This window comes from Lytechinus pictus, chromosome 3 (genome assembly GCF_037042905.1).
Source record: "Lytechinus pictus isolate F3 Inbred chromosome 3, Lp3.0, whole genome shotgun sequence".
NCBI lineage: Eukaryota > Metazoa > Echinodermata > Echinoidea > Temnopleuroida > Toxopneustidae > Lytechinus > Lytechinus pictus.
Window position 1 is genome coordinate 41,164,442 of NC_087247.1, and position 24,609 is coordinate 41,189,050.

Consider the following 24,609-nt stretch of genomic DNA (forward strand, 5'->3'; position numbering starts at 1 on the left):
AGACCTTTTTATTTAGCAATATTTTATATACAGTGTATTATATCTTATTCAAATATCCCTTGATAGGAGGGCAAAACAGGCAACTACCTAAGATTTGAATACATTTTGAAAAGTACCTAATAAATTATTAAACAAATTTCCATTTAAGTCAATTTTATGATTCAGTAAATCCTTCAAAATTGGATATCACTGACTATTCCAATTCATTTCTGGAATACACAAATGCATCTAAAATATTTAAGATATTGAGGAAATGAAATAAAAGTGTCAAATAGGATAGTTTTCATGATTTTCTATATGGTGTCTAACCAAAATAAAAATATCTGCATTTAGTATAAAAATAACTCCTTAAGCATGGATTGGTCAAAATTTTGTAGAAAATAATCTTTGTATTTGTTGCCTCCTGATATTGAATCACTAAATTTGTTTTTCAAAAACAATAAAACATTTCAGACAGGGTGCTAGATATTCAAAAATTCAAATTTTCAGACAGAATCAAAAAATGAAAAAATACAGCCATTACTTTATAAGATTGGAATGTTAGTTGATATAATGCACATAAGTAGCCCTTTACCAAAGCTTTCATGGGAGAGGTAACTTGTAGGTTAATCTGATGTATCATTTCCACCATCATTACTTGAATTTGATGATGCACTAGAGTCCTTCCTCCTTGTTGAAGGGTTTCTTCTTTCAAATAACCTCTCCTCGTCATCCTGGTCATCATTGGAATCATGTCCTAAGAGCTGGCGTTGTACCAGTCTGGCATAGAGGCCATTAGATTTGATGAGTTCCTGGTGCCTACCCTGTTCAACAACTGTCCCCTGATCAATGACCACGATGCGATCTGCTTTCTCAATAGTGCTTAGGCGATGGGCTACAATGACCACAGTGCGTGTGCCAAAGTTCTTTATAAGAGCTTGTTGAACCTGTTAATAAAAAAATATGTATAGCTGTCACGTGAATCTCAGAAAATAGGCCATGTACAGTTTAAGTAGACCTCTGAAACAAATGAAAGCAATTTTTGCCTGTTAGTGCTATTCATGTATAACACACATGAGGGACCTCTGCACTGCCAAGACACCATTTTTTAAATGTTCACACCCCCAAGAGGTTAGGCGTCAATTAGCCTTGTGGAGGTCAAAAGCGGTGGAAGAAATGACAGAGCTTTCAGAAATAATGACTGAAATATCATAGGATCTCAGAGAAGTATTTTAAAATTCAAGGCAGGTAATTTTACACTAACTTTAATCAATTTCAGATCAATATATTTTGGGGGGTTAAAATTCAAACATTCAAAACCGACAAAATCAAGTTGGGAAAATTTGAAACTTAACCTTGAGTTACGAGCGACTTTACGAACAACTGGTGATCCTTTCTCAGGAGCAAAATCCACACCAATTAAAAGTTGGTGCGCATAATATACCTTAAGAAAGGATCCCCAGTTGTTCGTAATTTACAAACAACTTTATGAAACACCCACCTGGGCCCCGTCTTACAAAGAGTTGCGATTGATCCGATCAATCGCAACTATGGACGGCCAGCAACGTCAACATCTAAAATGCATGTTTGTTCAAAATACTTTTTAACTATGATGTGTATTCGTGCATTCATTGTTATCTTGAAAATTCACTGTGCTGCTCTTTGTTTACAAAGGACATTTTGCAAATTTTCTGTAGAAAATATTATGACACTGACAGATATCCATAGAGTTACGAATGATTGGATCAATCGTAACTTTTTGTAAGACTGGGCTCTGGTGTAAATGACATCAAGTATTTAAGTTCCAGTGTACCCAACCACCCTCTCAATAAACACGGTCCAATGACTTACCAAATGCTCACTTTCTGCATCAAGAGCACTGGTAGCTTCATCTAGAAGCAACATCTGAGGGTTCCTTACCAACGCTCTAGCTATAGCCACTCTCTGCTTCTGACCACCTACAAAAAAAAATTGTGCAGAACACACCATCCTTTAATCCACTCACTTTGTATAGATTAAAATATTAAAAGAGAATGATTATGTACATAGAGGAGAATGAAACACCGTCTTCATTACTTTTCAAAGGATGAAAGCTTTAAAGTCTTGCCAAGGATATTCTTATTCAAATTTTGTAATAGACTTATGATGACTTATAATATACTCCCAAATTAAGTTTAATTCATCATCTCTGTCAAGTCATCATTATTACTTTAAAGACTACAATTAAAACATAAAATACTTATCCTTTTTTATTAAAAAAAAAAAATCTGACACAAGTCCTTCTCAGATGTGCTCATTATTGAACCTCATACATTATTGTGTCTATCCTCTCTAATTTCTCCTCTCCTGTCCGCTTATCCGCCTTCCTACCGGTTATTTGTTCACGGCATCAATCACATTCTTCGTGCATTATATTCTTTCCAGATTATTTTATATATTTTTTTCTCCTGTTATACACATCATTGAATCCAGTGTGCTTGAGTCCACGACGGCATGTGATCTATCTACGTACAGCAGCACCCATCCATCTTCTCAGGGCATTCTCCCCTTTTTTCTTCTCTTTTTCTGGGGGGGGGGTGGGGTGGGGAAGGGTGAATATTTTTAGGACGGGTTGTTTTGTCCTTTATCAAACTATATATTTTTGATAACTTTGTATTTATTTTGTGAGTATTTCCCTCTCATGTATTTTTTTTCTCATTTGATTATCTGTATTTATACTTTGTTATTTGTTGTGTTATCTATTTTTTGAGGGGCCCACATTGTACAAGCATTGCTTTTTAGTGGGTCCCCCCATTTCCATCTCAATTTAATTTCTATTGAAAAATAGTATATATATTTAAAACCTACAATGTGTTGCCCAAATTGTCTAAGTGTTTTTTCACAACATGTATCATTAATTTTTTTTTGCAATGGATACAAATATTTGTTTATATATGGTATTCAATTTGTTTTTGTTTGATGGAAGTGAAATAAATAAATTTGAATTTGAATTTGATTACTACGCTGATCTTGTTACATTGTATTGAAAATAAGTATAAATATACCCCTTGACATAGCATGAGGATTAGAAGAGTGCCAACAACCTGTAGTTGTTACCAACATATTTACACTATAGCTATCAGCATGAGGGTACTTATTTTTCTTCATTCTTTTCCAAAGAGAAAATATTCAACCCTTGACAAGGTATCGATTTCCTTTAAAATAAATCATAACAAAGAGAAGGATATTTTCAAGCAGTACTTGTTTGGAAAATTATTGATAGATATACCTTCAAAATACAACTCCATTTTTATTTTTATTCAAGGGAAACAAGTGAAGTCTTTAATGGTATGAATCTACTCCCTCAAAGTCAAACAAAGAAAATGAAAGGAATATCTTCATTTATTTAAAAAAAAGAAAACGAAAATGAAAATAAAGGGGGAAAAACATTTTAAAAATGCAACCATCAAATCAAATTATGTTAAAGGTTGTATTGACAAAATAATGAAAATGTACTTATGAAAAAATAAGATGGCAATGATGAAAATAATATAGGTGATGCTGACTGATCACAACAAAACGATAATCGATGATAATGATGGTATTACCAATGCAACCTTAAACAAGAAATTAAACTTCTATAATCCTTTCAAAGTCTGTACCTGATAACTGAAGTCCCTTTTCTCCTGTCTCTGTCTTATACCCCTTTCTGAGACGAAGGATGAAATTGTGTGCGTTAGCTTGCTTGGCAGCACTCTCTATACGTTCAGTAGAGCAATCCTGAAGACTATACGAGATGTTATCATGGATGGATCTGGCATACAGGACTGGCTCCTGACCAACCAGTGCAATCTAATAAAACAAACACAGAGCAAGTAAATGAAGTACATGGGAACATTATAACTACTCTATAATGACACTACAAGCAATGTTGGTATTTGATGTATGTGGTCTAAACAACCAAAGCCTGTCTACAAAGACCGCATTTTCAATTTCATTCAAATATAGATAAACAAGGCAAACGCCAAGCGTTGTCTCGCCTGCATATTGCAGTCATGAAGAGACTGCATGTCAAATCTGAAGGGTAACATTTAAGAAACTTTGACAGCTTTTCTATTGTACCATTGGCAAATTTGTGTGAATATTATAAATGGTGCCAAGAACTATAGCTCATTAAATAAATAACAACAGTTTTTAAAGAATAAACAAGTAAAATACAAAATCTGGTTCAGGTATAGAGAGTACTGAGTTCTGAAGTAAAATGGTAGTGTTAAAAAGTATAAAATTATAAAGTTCATTTCACTAGAGGAACAAAGTAGTGTGAAAGTTCATTGACCTTTGACCTTAATCAAATTCAACTCGCATTCGAACCTGACCTGCACCTTCAAGAGATGGACCTCTGTTACGAGTTTGGCGATCCCACCTCGAAGCTATAGAAAGTTATTGTGTGTACAAAATAGCACAGTGCCAGTCATGGAAAGTTCATTGACCTTTGACCTTAATCAAATTCAACTCACATTTGAACTTGACCTGCACCTTCAAGAGATGGACCTCTTGTATGAATTTGGCAATCCTACCTCGAAGATATAAAAAGTTATTATGTGTACAACACAGCACAGTGCCAGTCATGGAAAGTTCATTGACCTTTGACCTTAATCAAATTCAACTCACATTCGACTTGACCTGCACCTTCAAAAGATGGACCTCTTGTATGAATTTGGCAATCCTACCTCGAAGATATAGCAAGTTATTGTGTGTACAGCACAGCACAGTGCCAGTCATGGAAAGTTCATTGACCTTTGACCTTATTCAAATTCGGCTCACATTTGAACTTGACCTGCACCTTCAAGAGATGGACCTCTGTTATGAATTTGGCGATCTCACCTCGAAGCTATAGAAAGTTATTGTGTGTACAACACAGCACAGTGCCAGTCATGGAAAGTTCATTGACCTTTGACCTTATTCACATTCGACTAATATTCGAACTTGACCTGTGCCTTCAGGAGATGGACCTCTGGTATGAATTTGGCGATCCCAACTCGAAGCTATAGAAAGTTATTGTGTGTACAACACAGCACAGTGCCAGTCATGGAAAGTTCATTGACCTTTGACCTTATTCACATTCGACTAATATTCGAACTTGACCTGTGCCTTCAGGAGATGGACCTCTGGTATGAATTTGGCGATCCCAACTCGAAGCTATAGAAAGTTATTGTGTGTACAACACAGCACAGTGCCAGTCATGGAAAGTTCATTGACCTTTGACCTTATTCAAATTCGACTCATATTCGAAATTGACCTGTGCCTTCAGGAGATGGACCTCTGGTATGAATTTGGTGATCCCAACTCGAAGCTATAGAAAGTTATTGTGTGTACAACACAGCACAGTGCCAATCATGGAAAGTTCATTGACCTTTGACCTTATTCACATTCGACTAATATTCGAACTTGACCTGTGCCTTCAGGAGATGGACCTCTGGTATGAATTTGGCGATCCCAACTCGAAGCTATAGAAAGTTATTGTGTGTACAACACAGCACAGTGCCAATCATGGAAATTTCATTGACCTTTGACCTTATTCACATTTCGACTCATATTCAAACTTGACCTGTGCCTTCAGGAGATGGACCTCTGGTATGAATTTGGTGATCCCACCTTGAAGATATAGAAAGTTATTATGTGTACAACATAGCACAGTGCCAGTCATAGAAAGTTCATTGACCTTTGACCTTATTCAAATTCGACTAATATTCGAACTTGACCTGTGCCTTCAGGAGATGGACCTCTGGTATGAATTTGGCGATCCCAACTCGAAGCTATAGAAAGTTATTGTGAGTACAACACAGCACAGTGCCAATCATGGAAAGTTCATTGACCTTTGACCTTATTCACATTTCGACTCATATTCGAACTTGACCTGTGCCTTCAGGAGAAGGACCTCTGGTATGAATTTGGTGATCCCACCTCGAAGATATAGAAAGTTATTATGTGTACAACATAGCACAGTGCCAGTCATGGAAAGTTCATTGACCTTTGACCTTCTTCAAATTCGACTCATATTCGAACTTGACCTGTGCCTTCAGGAGATGGACCTCTGGTATGAATTTGGTGATCCCACCTCGAAGCTATAGAAAGTTATTGGGTGTACAACACAATTGTTGACGACGACGACGCCGGAAATAGTGATACCTATGTCTCGCTCCGCTACGCAGGCGAGACAAAAATTACTGAGGGAAACATATCTTTAAAGAACATCTATATAAAGACAATATTTCATCTCTTTGCATTAAAAGTTTTCCTTTATCAAGCTATTGGGCAGATACTGAATGAAAGTCACTTCTTAAGTCTGAAAGTTACTTCGTAATCTAAAAGTTGTCAAATTCTACAAACATTTGTAGCAAACACACACAAAATATTTCTACCAGCTAGATGAAGAGTGCATGTATCAATAACTTCCATCGTGATGAACATTGTCATTTCATCAACTTCCCTATAAAAATACAATAATCAAGAATAATTCTTGCTTTCCATTTGTCTTTTTGCGCAACAAGCCTAGATTCAGCATGTTGAGTATTGTGTTTGACTTATCCACAACACACCAAATATACTATACTGTCATTAACAATGTCTCTTATTCAGTTTGTCATATCATTAACAATGTCTCTAATTCAGTTTGTCATATTGTGTGTTGTAAAGTAATTCAAAATTAGGCATGATCAGAGGTAGAGACTGCAGAGAAAAATTATCATAGGAACAGTCAGATACTTGTGGTTCTCAGCCAGTAATATCATGGACCTATTACAAATGGACATTCAACGAGAGCATTTTATGGCCACCACCCGTTTCCAGCTGTCAAAATTGCTGTCACACAGTTTCTTTCTCTTTGCGCCTTTTTTACGACGAGCGCCCAAGGTGACTGTTTACTCAATCCCTTCTCGGACATTGACAGTCACCGCTCGATCTCTGGCCCTCTTTCGACCAGATGCGGTCATGTAAGCTCGACTGCTGCGATCAGGGAAAGTCCCTGCATTACCTATACTGCAATGCGCAATCTATTTCCGGTTTTCAATACATTATTTCACTCAGTCAATACTGTGCAATTGTTGTCTGATCATTAAAAAAAATCCTATTAAATTTCGCCAATCCTCTGGAATTTTCCCGCAAATGAAAATAAACTTCTGACCGAAGGTAAGCGCGACTAACGACATCAATACTGTCCAAAAAAGATGCATTTTTAATGTTTTTCCGCACATTTCTCTGTCGAATTTTAACTGCTTTTTTGCTGTAGATATGCTGATCTGCACGGTGATGTCAATGCATTTTGTTTGTTAGCAATGTACGGAAAAAATATGTTTATGCACGCCTGGTTTCTTGTTTCTGCAATCATTTTCATAGTGCTAACGTTCGCTGCTGTGTGTTGCTTTTGATAAAGTGAACGAACAACATCGCAATGGGTAGGAGCAGCGCACAATTGATTTCCGCTGTCCATCAGTGACAGCGTGTTTTACAATGGGCGTCTGCTGCCAGCGCTCTGTTTATAAAAGGATTAGCGGTGACGGTCTTTGGCCGAAAGGAGGGGATTTGTTGAATGTCCATTTGTAATAGGTCCAGGAAAATCGTCGGATTAACATTGAGGAAAAGGCTCTCCTTAGACCAATCATGATTTCAAAACGGCAATTTTGATTGGTTTAGTGAGTGTGTATAAAGCTAAAAGAGTATTTGCAGCAAATAATCATTTCATGAGAAAGTCTTTAAAATAAATTGTAATTGCCACCATATCAATAGATCTAGATCTGCTACATTGAAACAAATTTATCTTTGTGAAATCATGAAATATTAGCTAAAAACCGATATTTCTGATGATCACTTATACAAAAAGGCATATGTAAGACAATGTTTTAATATTGCTGGGAAAAACACCTGACATTTTATAGAATTTTGTGCTTGTTTTGCTAATTTCTCAGCAATTACACATTTTTTCTGAGAGTCATTCGGCACATATTTTTAAATTTATACAAACAAACAGTAGGGTGGTCGTTTTGTTGCATTCTGTTTGAACTCAATTTGAGATCGTCACAACAACTAGCATTTATCTTTAACAATATGTCAAATCCAACTCTGGTTGGCCATTATCCCTTTGCACTTTATTTTTAATTTTTTGCGAGGCCCATGTGAGCCGAGTTCAAACCAAATCAATATGCTTGGTGTCCTTTGGGAAAAAATAAGTGAAGTCCATTGGATAGGATGTACCCATAAATTTGCTTTCTTCATAAATCATCAGGGTATTAACCATCCACAACAATCTCAACTGACTAAACACACCATATATCCCTTACCTTCTGATGGAGGAATGCATGATCATATTCCTTGACGTTTCTCCCATCTATCAGCACTTCTCCTGATAATGGCTCATAGAAGTGTTCTATGAGACTAATGCAGGAGCTTTTGCCTCCACCGCTGGGACCAACGAGGGCAAGTACTTCACCAGGTGATGCTGTGAAACTTACATCCTATACAGTGAAAAGGTAAATAAAATCTTATGAAAACTCTCTAGTTTTCTAAAACGCAAATACCATGTTATTCAAAGTTCTGAAATTAAAATTCCCTTTCCTTTGTTGACATGTACACAATCTATGACGTATGACAATAATAGTATTTGATATTTCTTTAGCGCCTTCTCCATGGTCAGCATAGGAGATTAAATATATACAAATTACCTGTGACAGTATTGTTCAAAGTTCAGTGCACATATAAGGATATAAGAATGATAGAGTCTTTAAATTTCATTTGACTGTTTAAACTGATCCAATATTGGCGACAATTTTTAGAAGGGAGAGCTTACAACACAGCCTTGATGCAGGAGAGGAGAAAGCTGTCATATTTCTGTCCCTTCGCAAATGTACACTACCCTGCTAATAGGTTTAATTTTTTTTTTTTTTTGCTGGTGTAGTTTTGTTCCAAATGTTTCATTAAATTTTTCTTTGTTTGAAAGAAATTGGACAAAGAATAGCAAAGTTCTAAATGTTTGAAAAATGAAATCACGAAGACGGTAAAATTAAATTGGTAACTCGGTGAGTAGAAAGTGGCAAAGATAACTCTCCAATTTGCCAGGTACTTAATAATCAGACATTTCTGGTTCTCCCCTAAGCCCCTTTCCATCAGGTAATAGTAAATATATATAACATGTGAGTCTTGGTATTACATTATGATGGCTATCCCATCTTTCTTGAAAAATACAGGAATGCTTGGAAGTATATTTCTATGAAAATGTTTGCTGCGAATATTCATATTCAGATGAGTAGCTATGCTTCTCATTTTAATGGGCATAAGTTATCACTCTACATGGTCAATATTTTGTGTTAAGGCTAAGGATCAAGAAACTATAAGAGTTGTTTAGGTCTAGAACTGGTGCTGAAAAAAGTGCCTGTTGCATATTCGCTTTCATACCAAACACAAATCAAAATGCAAATAATGCCTTCTTACCTTGAGGACAGGAATAGACGGTCTGGTGGGATAGGCAAAGCTCACATTCTTAAACTCCAACCGACCTTCAAACTGCCAAGGTGCTAGCCTTCCTTCATTCATAAAGGTTGGCTTTCTGTCAATTAATTGAAAGACTTTCCTTGAAGCACCTGCAGCCCTCATGAGCTCAGTATAAACATCAGCCAAGTCCTGATAACAAAATTATATCAGAATAAAAGTTCACACCACATTCATATTGGAAAAATACACATGTGCAGATCCTAAATCAGGGATATCCATATTGAAAGCAACTTCTGTTTAAGAAACATCTATAGGCTATATGGTTAGTGTGGAATGTGCTTACTCTAAAGAGGAACTCTGCTCATCTATTGTCACCTATGTTTGGTTATTTTACTGCACAAAATTAAGGTAGCATAAGGGAAACTTTGAGAGAACAATTGATTGGAGAAGCCCACAGGGGTGGATAAAAGCTTGTCCACAAAGGCCTTACTGTCCGTTAACATAAATCATGACTTACTAATGAAATCATTATGATTATATCATTATTGCCTAGTAGGTCAAAGTAGTGAATAATTATTTTTTTCTGGGCTACTTTTGAGATCATCAGCCCAAATTTACTACACTGATTTTAAAGTTTAAATTGGACCCTGTGAGAATTTAAAGGGCTCTTTTTAATTTTTTTGAGGACTCTTCAGCGCATATCGGAGGCGATATCACCTAGAGCCCCCTGTGTAATATTTTCTCCCTAAAGTGGTACTTTAAAAAGATTCTACAGGAATTTGATTTGATTTGATTTACCAATATAAAAACAATACATATAAAATTACAACATAATATAATACATGATAAAATAACATTGGATGGATTGCCCTACTCAGCTGAGCCATTACAGCACAACTGTTCTGCCGAGGGGGCCAGCTATATTAAATAAACAACATGAAATTTGTATTACAAAAATAAATTCATTAACAAATTTGTGTAACATAAAGGCAATATCAGCTAAAGGGAGAAAGAACAGCAATCCCACCCCACCCTACAGTAAAACCGAGTACCTAACCCCTCCCACCACCCAACCAAAAGTGCCCCAAGTTATATGTTTGAACTTTGAATGAGAGAATTCATGCTGTATTTAATGGGTTAAAAAACTTTTGAAAGGTTTAAGACATAAAGCATATAAAGTGCATAAATTTTGCATCAATTTGTCTCACCATATATCATTACTACAAAATAATTGTTGCTAAGCTTTGATACATCATCATAGCAAGGTTTAATATTTTAACTGATAACATCGTCAAAGCATTTACAGCAGCCTTCCTTTATTTCACTTTTTTTCCATGATGCACATTAAGACTTTATCAAAGGTAGTTCGCACTTTATATGAGAACAATTAATTATTATCTTATTATCATTACTCGTACCTCAATGCATCCTTCAAGTTCCAATTGATAAAGAATAAAAGAAAGCAGCATCCCACCACTAAGCATGTTCTGCACAACAAGATGGCCTCCATAGAAGAGTGTAACTACAAACATCATCAGTTCACATACCTAGTGAACAGTTGGATAGGGAGACAAATCATTTCATTCACAACTTTATCATACTTGAAGGCTGATCTATATTGTTAATCCTATCTGTAGAGGTACTGGATGTAAAAATCACATTAGATACTTGGCCAAGTATAAATAAAACTATAAATGGTTATCATGTGCTGGAAATTTTTTTTGGTACCTGTTGGAGATTGAGCCTGAAGGGTCTATGGAAAATCTGTGTTAGGGTGTACTTGACCATATTCCAAGAAAGAAATATGTCAGATTATTTCTCTGTAGGATAGGCTGGTTATGATAAAATGATGATTACAATGTTACATGAATCATACAATATAAGGACAACTAGATTACATAGGGAATCAATAATATAAGCTTATAGATAGTATTAGTATCATTATCAATAATGATGGTGATGATAGTGATGAAGAGAAGTTAAAAAATTAATTAAACAATAAATTACTTTTGCCATAGTATGTGGTATTGCCCAAATATCATTTGTACCAAGTGTTAACACAATTAATGCAGAAATAAAGAAATGAGAACAAGTTGAACAAAATCTTGACCTTTTGACCCATCATCATTGACAACACACATGTTGTATTACCCAAAGTTCATTTGTACCAAATATGAACAAAGTTGATGCAGAAATAGAGAAATGAGAGCAAGTTGAACAAAAACTTTAACATTTTTGTAACTTTAATACTTATTTAGGTATAACATAGGAGACCCGAGATCTACATGTATTTAAGATGGATATACATGGATGCCCTAAACTCATAATATGGATGTGTTACTGTGCCATTTGCCGGTTTTCACTTAATTCATTATAAAGAAAAAATGTTTTTACAAAATAAATGAAAATTAGGGTAGGTCAGCACATATTCAACAGGTTTTGCCAGGGTAGGTCTCAAAATCATAAAGCTTTTTTCTTACAAGATTTTGACTACCAATCAGGTGAGTGAACATAGGAAAATCAAGACTTGAAGTTAACTGTGCTAAACTAAATGCCATTGAATCCTATAAAATTGTGATAAATGCTGGTTATACAATAATTAGTGCAAATTTAATTCTTTAATAACTTGTACACAGTATTCGACTTACTGAACTGATGACTGTGAAGAGGCCATAAGCTACTGCCTCTTTCTTGCGAAGAAGATAGGTGATGCGGAGCTTATTCCAGTAGCTCTTCCTCTCTCCTTCTTCATTTGCAAAGCTACGCACCGTCTTCATGCTAGATATGGTCTCTTCAGCCACAATGTTGGCATTGGCCAGAGAAGTTTGAACTTTCCTAGACAATTTCTGCAAGCAAAACAGTGACATCATCATATTGCACAACTTGAATGGGCCTGACATGGCAAGAAACAATTTTCTTCTAGGGAGATTAGAAGGCAAGTCTCAAATAGCAAAGAAAGTCTCATACTTGAAATTAAGATATCATTGTATGGTGTATCCTGATAAATAATCATAGAATCATAACTGATCTCATTATAGCTAGGGTTACACCAAAACGAATTCTCCCGAATAAATTTGGACTGATTCTGCGAATAGGTCAGAATCTGCCCAGAACACTCCGAATGCCTGAACTAATCCAACCGAATGCAATCCGAACACATTCCAAGTGTGGCCCAATGAAATTTGTTGTGGTCACATTTGGGAGCATTTTGCTGGTTTTGAACATTTCAAAATGAGCCGAATTCCCCCTCACATTCACGTAGAACAGAATATTCCTGAAACCATCTGAATATATGTATTCAGATTGATTCGCAGCTGATTCAGTTCCGGTGTAACCCTAGCTTATCTTTATCTCTTAATCATTAAAAAACCTCTCACCTCATAATAACTTCCAAAGACATCAGTGATGACAGCAATAAGAGGGAAAGAAATGAGTGTGATGAATGTAAGCCTCCATGAGATGATCACCATAAAGATGACATAACCAATAACTTGTAAGATACTACGAAGACAGATATTCAGGTTATGGCTGAGAGTGCTACTCAATGTTGCTGTGTCAGACGTGAGACGAGATGTTATAGCACCTAACAAAATCAAATGAAATTCTCAAATATCAATTCATTTTATTTTCAATATGACATACTGATATTATATCCATAACAATAATAATGATAATTAACATTTTTTGTATAGTGCTTATCACAAAACATGTCACTATAAAGCGCATAGGAAAAAATAAAAAGAGAGAAGGAATTTCAGATAAAAATTAAATTGTATAGTTCACAGTAAACTGTAGACAGTTGAGGGGCTTCGCATGTAAAGGGAAAGGCTATAGCATAAATAATATTCTAGTCAAAATTTCAAAATTCTGTGTGGAAACTTGGTGACCCTCATGTTTCTCTATCAGATGGAAGAAAAAAAAAACAATATTGGTCAACAAATAACGAAGATGAAGCATTTTATGTGAATTTTTAAAAATATGCATAAAATTAGCATACAAATTTAAAGTCAAAATTTTAAAATTCTGTGTAGAAGTTTGGTGAAACTCATGAAGCTCTACCAGAAAGAAGCTTAAAAATCAAAATCAGTCAACAAATGGAGGAGCATTTTGTGTGAATTTTGAATATTGTGTACTATAAATTAGCATATTTAATGACTTAAGCAGTTTTTAATCCCCCGGCCCCCATTCCACAGAACAGAGACCATTGAAAGACCACTGAAAGACTTAAAATTGGTGAGGTCTTACAGCAATCTTCAAGATCACTGAAATTTGCCATCTCTGTGGAATGGCTCAGAAAGACCCCTCAAAGAACTCTAAAAGACTCATGGATATTTCTAAAGGGGCCATTCCACAGAGAGCAAGACCGCTGAAAGACCTTTCAAAGACCATGAATTTTGGTCGATCTTACAGAGGTCTCTCAATGAACCTACAATGGTCTTTGAGGTCTTACACGAGTCCTGACCAATCTTTCAGCGGTCTTCGTGGTCTTCATGGGCTCCAAAACTTTTTGAAATGGTTCAAAACAGTCTTACAACGGTCTTAGAGGAAAATGGTCTTTCAGTGGTCTTTCAGCAGTCTTTCGATGAACTTTCAAAGGTCTTACTAGTCTTTCAATGATCTTTCGGCGGTCTCTCAAGATTTTGCGGAGATCACGGTAAGACTCATGAGAGATCATTGAAAGATTATTCAAAGATCATTGAAAGACCAGGCAAAGTCCATGGAAAGAATTCTGAAAGATCACTTGTTGTATAAAAGATATCTGAAAGACCATTGAAAGATCTCTATAGGACTACTCTAAGACCAGTAAGACAAGAAATATCCATCAGTCTTTCAGAGTTCTTTGAGGGGTCTTTCTGAACCATTCCACAGAGATGACAAATTTCAGTGATCTTGAAGACCGCTGTAAGACCTCATCAATTTTAAGTCTTTCAGTGGTCTTTCAACGGTCTCCGTTCTGTGGAATGGGGGACTAGTCCTATAGATATCTTTCAATGGTCTTTCAGAGATCTTTTATGCAACTAGTGATCTTTCAGAATTCTTTCCATGGACTTTGCCTGGTCTTTTAATGATCTTTCAATGATATCTCATGAGTCTTACAGTGATCTCTGCAAAAATCTTGAGAGACTGCCGAAAGATCATTGAAAGACTATTAAGACCTTTGAAAAATCATTGAAAGACTGCTGAAAGACCATTTTCCTGTAAGACCGTGACCCGTTTCAAAAAGTTTTGGAGCCCATGAAGACCACGAAGACCACTGAAAGATTAGTCAGGACTCGTGTAAGACCTCAAAGACCATTGGAGGTTCATTGGGAGACCTCTGAAAGATCAACCAGAATTTATGGTCTTTCAAAGGTCTTTCAGCAGTCTTGTTCTCTGTGGAATGGGGGTGTAACTAGCGCTATCATATAGAGCAAACAGAATTGAAATTGGACTTGAAATGACAAAGAAGAAGTACTTTGAAATTCTGTCCACAAATAAAGAAAAAGAGGCATTTTCTGTGATTCATGAATAAATTTCGCATAAATAATTTTCTACTCAAAATTTCAAAATTTTGTGTAGAAGTTTGGTGAACCTCATTAAGCTCTACCAGATGGAAGAAAAAAAATCAAAATCGGTCAACAAATAAAGAAGATGAAGCATTTTATGTGAATTTTTAAAAACATGCATAAAATTAGCAAACAAATTTTTCAAGTCAAAATTCAGTCCACAAATAAAGAAAAAGAGGCATTTTCTAAATTAATTTTGCATAAATTAGAGTAAAAATATTCCTAATCAAAATTTCAAAATTCTGTGTAGAAGTTTGGTGAACCTCATGAAGATCTACCAGATGCAAGCAAAAAAAAAAAATTAAAATCGGTCAACAAATAAAGAAGAATTTTTTGTGAATTTGCGCATAAAATGCGTATAAATTAGCATATTCAATGAGTTTCAAAGTAGAAGTTTTGAATCCCCCACATTGTGCTATCATATAAAGCAAACAGATTTGAAATCGGACTTGAACTGACGACGAAGAAGCATTTCGAAATTGTGGACGGATGACAGACGCCACACCACGGCATAAGCTGATCTGGCCCTTTGGGTCGGATGAGCTAATAAGCAACACGATCTTTTGACCCCTAGATGACCTTTGACCTTATAACCCCCCATGAACATCTTGCGATAATACCCAAGGATCATTTGTACCAAGTGTGAACACAACTGATACAGAAATAAAGGAGAGCAAGTTGAACAATTTTTTTTTTAAGATGGAAAAGACCTAATATCATTATCATTTGACCTTTTGACCCCTAAATGAACTTTGACCTCAAAATCCTCAACAACACACATGAGTTATTACCTAAGGATCATTTGAACCAAAATTGATGCAGAAATACAGAATTGAGAGCAAGTTTAACAGAAACCTTTTAACATTTTTGTAACACACTAAGAGATCAACAGGAAAAGGATCACTAGGTCTCTGCCGTACTTCGTTCAGGCAAGACAAAAGCCAAGTGGAACACCCCAGGCCAACTTGCCTGCATGAAACAATTCAATATAATCCAGTATTGATGTTGTGACACTGGAATATCAATATTATTTTCAATTAAGCCAATATAAGTTAAAGGTCAAGTTCAACCCCGAAAAATGTTCATTTGAATCAGTAGAGAAAAAAATCAGACAAGCATACACTGTAATGATACATGTAAAATTTCATCAAAATCGGATGTAAAATGAGAAAGTTATGACATTTCAAGTTCTGCTTATTTTTCAAAAAATAGTTATATGCACAAGTTAATCACATGCAAGTGACAGAGTCAATGATGTCCCTCACTCATTATTTCTTTTGCTTTTTATTGTTTGAATTATACAATATTTCAATTTTACAGATTTGACAATAAGGACCAACTTGACTGAACCAGGTTAAGTAATGGTAATTCCACATGTTCAGGGAAAAATAAAACTTTTTTTTCACAGGACAATGAGGAGAAAATTAGAATGTTTCATATTTCATATAATAAAATAAAATAAAAAAGAAATAGTGAGTTAGTGATGTCATCAGTCCCTTCATTTGCATACCGACCAGGATGTGCATACATGTATAACTGTTTTATGAAATTAAGCGAAACTTAAAAAAGTCATAACTTTCTTATTTTACATCCGATTTTGATGACATTTTCAGTGTTATGCTTGTTGGATTTTTTCTTTCTATTCAAATCAAATTATTGTTGGGGTGGACTTGTCCTTTAATAAGCAAAGCCTTGAAATGTCAAGGTATAAGATGCTCAGTTGACTGGCTTATCTGCCCATCTTATTTGCCTTGGAAGTTTTTGGAGCTCCTTTTAATTTCCCTATTTGTGCTGAAATAGAGAAATGTGCCCTATAGCAAAATGACCTTGCCCTGAAAATGTAGAAATTGATCTACAATATGTACATGAACTTGTAACATATGCTAAACAGACATTTTCTTTTATAAACTACAAAGAAGAAAACAAATGAACAAAGTGGCATAACGAAATATCAAACCCTAATCATATGCTTTCTGATGGCTGATTGAACATAAGTATAATGCTTACCAGTCCTGGTCTTGTCGAAGAAGCCTAGTTCTTGTTTTAAAATGGACTCAAAAAGATGATTGGTGATACGTTGGTTGAGCCTTGCCATTGCCATGCTTAAGGACCCACCTCGTACTCCGTTAGCTACACCACTAAAAATGTAGATTAGAAACAAACAAATACAGTGCCAATCAGCCATAACCTCACAAGACAATTTGCAATAACATGTCTTAAAGGCCCGGTCCCACTGCATTTACGGATGTAAAACGTATAAGAATCTTGCCATCCGTTGGAAAACGCTATGCATCCGTCGTGTAGTCATTGTATATATATATGTTATATACATACGTTCTATCAAGCGAGCATGCGTCCACTGTGATTTCATCCGCGCAAAAATTTTTGAGCTGCACAAAACTTATAGAATGGACGAACTTTCCGGCTGTATGATGTAAATCCGCAACATACATGTATACGAGCAACAAATGTTCCATGTCCTTTATCATTCATTAAACGTCTGCTTTAACCTCTGGGCATCTTTGCAACTCAGATCCACTGAAGTTGAACAAAGAGTTGAGGAAAGACAAGGTCCATGGAATGTCTATACATCGTAAGTACTAAGTAGCATGGAAATAGAAAGGATGTAAAGCGTATGCATCTCGTAAATAAAGTATTCAAAACCCCCAGTAACCCCTTTAAAGCTGATATCCACTTCCATCCGTTTTCAACTGCAAGGTTTTTTATGAACAACCATTTAACATCTGCACTACAAACTACCCACATCCATTCTTTTCTGTTGTGTTTTCACAATTTTTTTGCCAATTTTGTCCATTACTGGAGCGGATGAAAATGGATTGAGCCATCTGCAAAACTTTGCTTATCTGCTGTGTCCTTTATGAGTATATTTTGTATCCGTCGGCCAGTGGGACCAGGCCTTAAGCTACATGACACATACATGTACATGCATATTGATATCATCAACAAGGCACTCTGTTAAAAACTTGAATAATTACAGTACAAAATACTGTGCAGGGCCATTTCCCACTTGTCTTTTCCATCTTTCATTTCCCCTTTCCACATAAAGATTAGCCTTATTTCAAGCAATGCCTTAAAAATAATTTATTGCATTCTTTTCATTACACTTTATTCTACCATGCTTTGGTGAGGATTGTTCATAAGCAAGTGAAAAAGGTACTTTTCTCTGGGGATCATAAAAATTATCAACATACTACATGGAGAAAGGCAAGTTTGTATTTATCCAGCCTCTGTGTAAATCTGCACAGTATAATCAGCTATATTTAACAGAGCACAATGACTCAGGATTTACACAAGCCCTATTCAAATAATAGGATTTCACTTCGAGACATTCCTTCAGTGAATAGAATGATGATTGGTCTTCCATGCTATCAACAATTACTGTATGCACCATTATCTTCAGTCTATAGAGGCGGTGCTGCACCATCCCGAGTTTGTGCTCAATCTCAAGATTTTAGCCCGATCGGCCCTCTTTGCGATTAATCTCGAGATTCAAGAAACCCCGTCTCCATCATCGCAAGAAGAGCGATTCCTGCTCGAGCGAGGCATCGATGCATTATGGTCTGACGCCGTGAATAAATAATCCCGAGTGCGTCTGCACCTACGAATTAGCACGATAATTCGTAAAATAGTGCGCTATTTTGCAAATAATCCCAAGTTGACTTGGGATTGCAATCTCGAGATTAATCCTACGAACTAGCGCGATAATTGCGTCTCCATTGCAAATAATCTCGACATTGTTCAGATTGGGATAATTTGTCGGATCAGAAATAGCGCGCTAATTTGAAAACTCGGGATGGTGCAGACGGCCCTTAGGTATTTCATGGTGTTAATTTTATTAATGATTTGTTGATACTATGGTACAGATGAGTCATTATCAAAATAATAGATTACATTCATTTCAGTACACTTACATTCCTAGTGATATAAAAGTCATCAATATGATACCATTTTTAAACTTGGCTTTTTCAGACTCTAAAACCACACCATCCAGAACCTGACCCGTTAACAATGGCATGAATACTTCACCTGAAATGAATAAGAAACCACAATACAAAATAAGAATGCAGTGACGACATATCAACATGCTGTGTAAAGTAACTACCGGTATAAATGTATGCAAACTTTTAGTTGGTTCACTTGCATGCAAAAAAAAATGAACATAGGAAAAAATTAGGGCTTATTTCGGTATTAAAGTGAATGTAACTATTCATATTCATTACTTGATTATATGAATGTGTTACATGGAATGTGTTTTGACAATTTTTTTTTCATTTTGCTTGAAATTATCATACTTGTTCTTGTTTTGATTGAAAACCACTCTATGTACAAATGGCCTGAAAATTTTGAACAGGATATTATCTTTGTAGCTTTCTGATATCCCATAACAAAGTTTGATAAGTGCTTAAAGGGTCACTTTTAAAGAAAAATATTAAAAAAATAAAAGGAAAGAGAGAGCACTGGATACCCCTAAAATCCCATTTCATATTATCAAAAAGAACGAATCATTGAAGATAGATTTCAAGCCACTACACTTTTGTAACATTGGAAAGAGTGGCAAACTTATAGGTTAAACCACCTTGCCAAAGGATTGAGTACTGTGATGGGATTTAAACCCTGGACCTTGTTAAAAGTCCGGAGATTTATCTACTGAGCCAAAGTAAATGCTTTAATCCCTTGATTGACATGTATGTTTCATTTTTTTTTTGTATGTCTTCATCTGGGAACCATAACATATAGCACAAATGATAAAAAATATATTACAAGTACGGTACAAAGCTACATGTAATTATTGAGCAAATATATATTTAAAAAAAATGATGAAATCATGTGACGATTAAGTGAAACATAATTCCATTATTGTGCAGGGAATGATTTTCCTGGTATTGCATCGCAATTTGCTCCACATTTTTTAAAGACTGCTATGCATTAAGTCTTTTGTATAGCATATTTTTTACATAGGACTGTACATTACATAGCTGAGAGCTTTTCTCTTATGACCAAAAATGCTATTCAAATTTGTAAAGCAAAATTATTCCCTGCTGTGCACTTTACTATAAAGCAAACCAAAATTGAGTAAAGTGGAATCTTCATTGGATTAAGGTTTTACAATGTCTTGGGGGAGGGAAAAAATTGGAAAATTTGGGGGCCTTAGAGACTTACCTCCTGCAGCACACATAAGGGCAATGAAGCCAACCAGCAAGAAGGGCCAATCAGCTTTTGAATATGCCAAGAGTCTAAAGAATGAAGAATACCACTTGACTGATTCCTTTTTTTTCTTTGCTTTATTTATATCATCATCGCCATCCTGGTCATCATCTCCAGAGCTGTCATTACTTTCATTGTCACTACTAGTGTCGCTTCCACTACTGCAACTCCTCTCATTTATTTCTTCTTGATTGATTAACCCACGAGCATCATCATCCAGGTGCAATGTACTTTCCTTTGAGGGTCTTGCCTCTTGTAGAATATATACCCACAGGCCATACATGCTAAGAGAGGCAACCATAGTCCATATACCCAGGGTTAAAAACCACGGGTCATCATCATGGTTACCATCTATGTATTCTGTGTATAGCATAATTTTTGCCATGGCATAGAGGATCATGACGATGTTCATCAAACCAACAGGATACCTTGCTCTCTTGATGCCTTTCACACCATCTTTTGGATTCTGGGTGATCCCTAAAGTGGCTCCTACTAGTATCACCACTCTCAAAATTGAGAACAGCCATAATTCGAATGTTGCGTGTGTGAAGTCATAATTGAATACATCCTTTCCAAACAACGCAAAGTCGTTCCAATGGAGATAGAACACAAAGCCAAAGAAGGCATCTGCGGAGCTGAAGAGCAGTGTTACTGATGCACTTGTGTACAGATTCATAGCTGAGCTGCAATTGACTTGATATTCTCTCTAAAGGCTTACAAATATCACCAATTCTCATGCAATCTTCATGTCTCTGTTGTCACATCCATGTACAAGCACAGCATACAGAAACTGGAAAAGAACATTCAGAAGAATTCAACATTAAAAAAATAGTACATATTCAAATAAATACAGGTATAACCCTTTCAAGAAATCATATTAGAGTAGGATTTATTGATGTTTTTTTCATCTGTTTCTGAATTTTAGTTACTTCAAGATCACTGTAGAATTCCATCAGAGTATAAATTAGCATGTTAAATTGCAACATGCATTTACTTGTTTAATACAGGTCTGTTAAGTTAATCCTTTGAATAATATTGTTTAGCTAATGTTTACAAATCTTAGCACAAAAATGAATGAGAAATCTGGACGAAATTTGTATCATTGCAAATATTTAGATGCTTCACTCTGCTCAAGTTAAAACTTTACTATATCGTAGCTATCACAGTTATATTTGTTTAGGCGACTGGTAAAAGAAACTACGAGCATGTAATTGCCGAGATCACATTTTTGTACCACAGCAGCAGTTTTGCCAAGAAAGTTTATGGTTAGCAGTTTGCTTATTATGACTCCCAACCTTCATTAATTTCAACGGGATTCATCCCACACCTGAAGGTATGTCCTTGGAGTATTTACGTTAAGACTTAGGACAAGATATGTGATGAATGGTTATTGTATTAGGATTTTGTGACATGTATCAGGTTGGAGTACTCCGTTTATTTCATAATGTACAGCGTACATTGATATTGTAAAGTTAAAAGTTCACGAGCAGTGAAAAGTGAAAGTGATTTGTTTGTAACATTTGGGCTGGAAAGAGTAATGATAAAAGCCAGAGATTATTATTAACTTGATGTAGAAATATGTTGAAGGTTCAAACATTTAGAAATGAGTTTAATATGAATTCATTGCTGGTAAATAGGAACTATATTTTTTGGTTGAAGGTTCCATAGCGACCGTTTCACGCACAATGTCAACCGCGGAGTGATATTTTTCCTCGAAATTTTGTGTGATACCCCTCCGTCTAGACTTGAATTCTAGGTGTTTTATGCAAATTTGTCATAAATGCTATTATGCATTGTTTAAACACTTACATTTAAACACATACATTTTTGGCAAAAAAAAATAGCAAAATTTTATCTTTTATTTTATCTTAAGGACGTTCCACAGTTAAAATGAAATCCATGTCATTTTCACAAAACTTTGCACATAGATACTTTAGAACCTGAATATTTGAAATATGCAAAAATTAATATAGGTCCATGTGCTTGATTTTTTGCTATGGAGCTTCAAAGTTCACCCGCATGAATGTTCTTACGGATTGCGCATTAAAAAAAAATTGGCATTTTTAGACCTCGCAAGATCACTACAATGAGTTTAAACCTCTATTACTCAGTCAAAATACATGAAAAAGTCATCAAATTTCGCAAGAGAGTTAATAAGTGTATCGTTAGAATGGAGAATCTATTTATAGTGCTATTTTTTTGCAATTTTAAGTCTAACAGCACTGTCAGTTCTTAACAAGTGGAACGCCTCTGGCAGTCTCGCCTGCATTACGCGATTTAATATAGCAGCAGTGCTAACTTTGAAAACTACTATTAAATAATCATAATTCACAAAAACACCATTCATATAATGACATAATACCACGTTCATTGACCATAAATGACATTTGAACGGTGACTTAAGACTTGTCAACTACACCCATGTCCACATTTCATTCACTCTATCCATAAACTTTCAAAGTTATGATGGCAATTCAACAATTACCCCAACATGGCCTAAGTTTATTGACCTTAACTGACCTTTGACCTTGGTTTTGTGACCTGAAACTCACAGGGGATGTTCAGTGATACTTGATTACTCTTATATCCCAAGTTGTATGAACTAGATCCATAAACTTTCAGAGTTAGGATGGTAATTCAACAGATACCCCTAACACGGCCAAAGTTCATTGACCTTTAATGACCTTTGACCATGGTCATGTGACCTGAAACTTGTACAGGATGCTCAGTGATACTTGATTACTCTTATGTCCAAGTTTTATGAACTAGATCCATAAACTTTCAGAGTTAGGATGGTAATTTAACAAATATCCTCAACACGGCCAAAGTTCATTGACCTTAAATGACCATTGACCATGGTCATGTGACCTGAAACTCGCACAGGATATTCAGTGGTACTTGATTAACCTAATGTCTAAGTTTCATGAACTAGATCCATAAATTTTCAAAGTTATGATGGTAATTCAACAAATACCCCCAACTTAGCCAAAGTTCATTGACCCTAAATGACCTTTGACCTTGGTCACGTGACCTGAAACTCAGGCAGGATGTTCACTAATACTTGATTAACCTTATGCCCAAGTTTCATGAACTAGGTCCATATACTTTTCAAGTTATGATGTCATTTCAAAAACTTAACCTTCGGTTAAGATTTTGAAAATAATTCTCCCAACATGGTCTAAGTTCATTGACCCTAAATGACCTTTGACCTTGGTCATGTGACCTGAAACTCGGGCAAGATATTCAGTAATACTTGATTAAGCTTATATCCAAGTTTCATGAACTAGGTCCATATACTTTCTAAGTTATGATGTAATTTCAAAAACTTAACCTTAGGTCAAGATTTGATGTTGACGCCGCCGCCGCCGCCGTCGGAAAAGCGGCGCCTATAGTCTCGCTCTGCTATGCAGGCGAGACAAAAATGGCGTAAAACATAACAAAAACCCAATCTCAAAAAAGTGAAATTTCAATAACAAACTACAAAAGTACAATAAATGCTGCACTTTATTCAAAATCCTTGTCATTTTCACCAAAATTTGCAAAGTTGTAGAGGAAGGTATACCTAAGAGGTGCAAACATTAAAAAATAGGGCTTCATTTGCTTGTTTTCAAACTATCAGCATTTTCATTAGAGCAAATGTGCTTTTTAAAACACAAAAAATGCGCCAAATGCTTTGTATCTATGAGAAAAAAAAATCAAAACCACTCTACCATTTATTCAAACTCGGGGTCATATTCGTGATTTTTGGCAGCACTGCAGAGTAAAGTATTTTAAAATTGTAGAGATGTTTTTTAAATGGTCTATGGAATAATTAAAGTTGTTTTAGCTTCATAAACTAACGCATCGGATCTGCAGTTAGAGCGCAGATGATGAGAAAAATCAGTTCATACCCACAGCTAATTAATCACCTGTTCATCCATTGTGACGTCAGCGCGCAGAGTGTAAAATATGCGCAGATCATAATGCGCACAAACATAACTGTGGAACGTCCTTAACAGTTCATTAGCCCAGCAATATTGTTTTAAAGATGCATTTTCAGCATGTTAGTAAACATATGCAAGTTTGAAAATATACCAAACTTGTAGTTTGGAATTAGGTGGAGTATTGTTAGAAATACATTTAAAAGCAGTTTAAGAGAAATTGAGAATTAGTGTTTATAACCCAAGTTCATTGTATTTACTCTATATGGAGAAGCTTAAATAGATAAATATGTAATGTTAACAACAAAAAGAATGACAAGAAAACTTATTGTTATTTACAACAAAGCAAATGGATTTATTGAGCATATACATGCATACACAGTGTAACACTCCACAAGAGTATTTTTTCTTTATGAATGCTTTCTTGTTTTGTTTGCTTGCAGGGTTAATCAACTCAGTTGTTGAATGGTGCTTGC

The 24,609-nt window shown here is 35.6% G+C and overlaps 1 protein-coding gene across 1 annotated transcript; it reads right to left on the reverse strand.

Annotated features, from left to right (window-relative positions):
• Positions 1 to 14: 14 nt before the first annotated feature.
• On the reverse strand, positions 15 to 24,088 carry LOC129255608 (ABC-type oligopeptide transporter ABCB9-like). Its single transcript, XM_064097080.1, has 11 exons — positions 20,169 to 24,088; positions 18,920 to 19,034; positions 16,995 to 17,125; positions 12,819 to 13,024; positions 12,090 to 12,287; positions 10,860 to 10,988; positions 9,442 to 9,630; positions 8,295 to 8,468; positions 3,621 to 3,810; positions 1,831 to 1,937; positions 15 to 926 (listed from the first exon to the last, which is right to left on the reverse strand). Exons 1-11 carry the CDS (start codon positions 20,887 to 20,889, stop codon positions 606 to 608), a joined length of 2,481 nt encoding a protein of 826 aa, XP_063953150.1. The 5' UTR covers positions 20,890 to 24,088; the 3' UTR covers positions 15 to 605.
• Between the last annotated feature and the right edge of the window lie 521 nt (positions 24,089 to 24,609).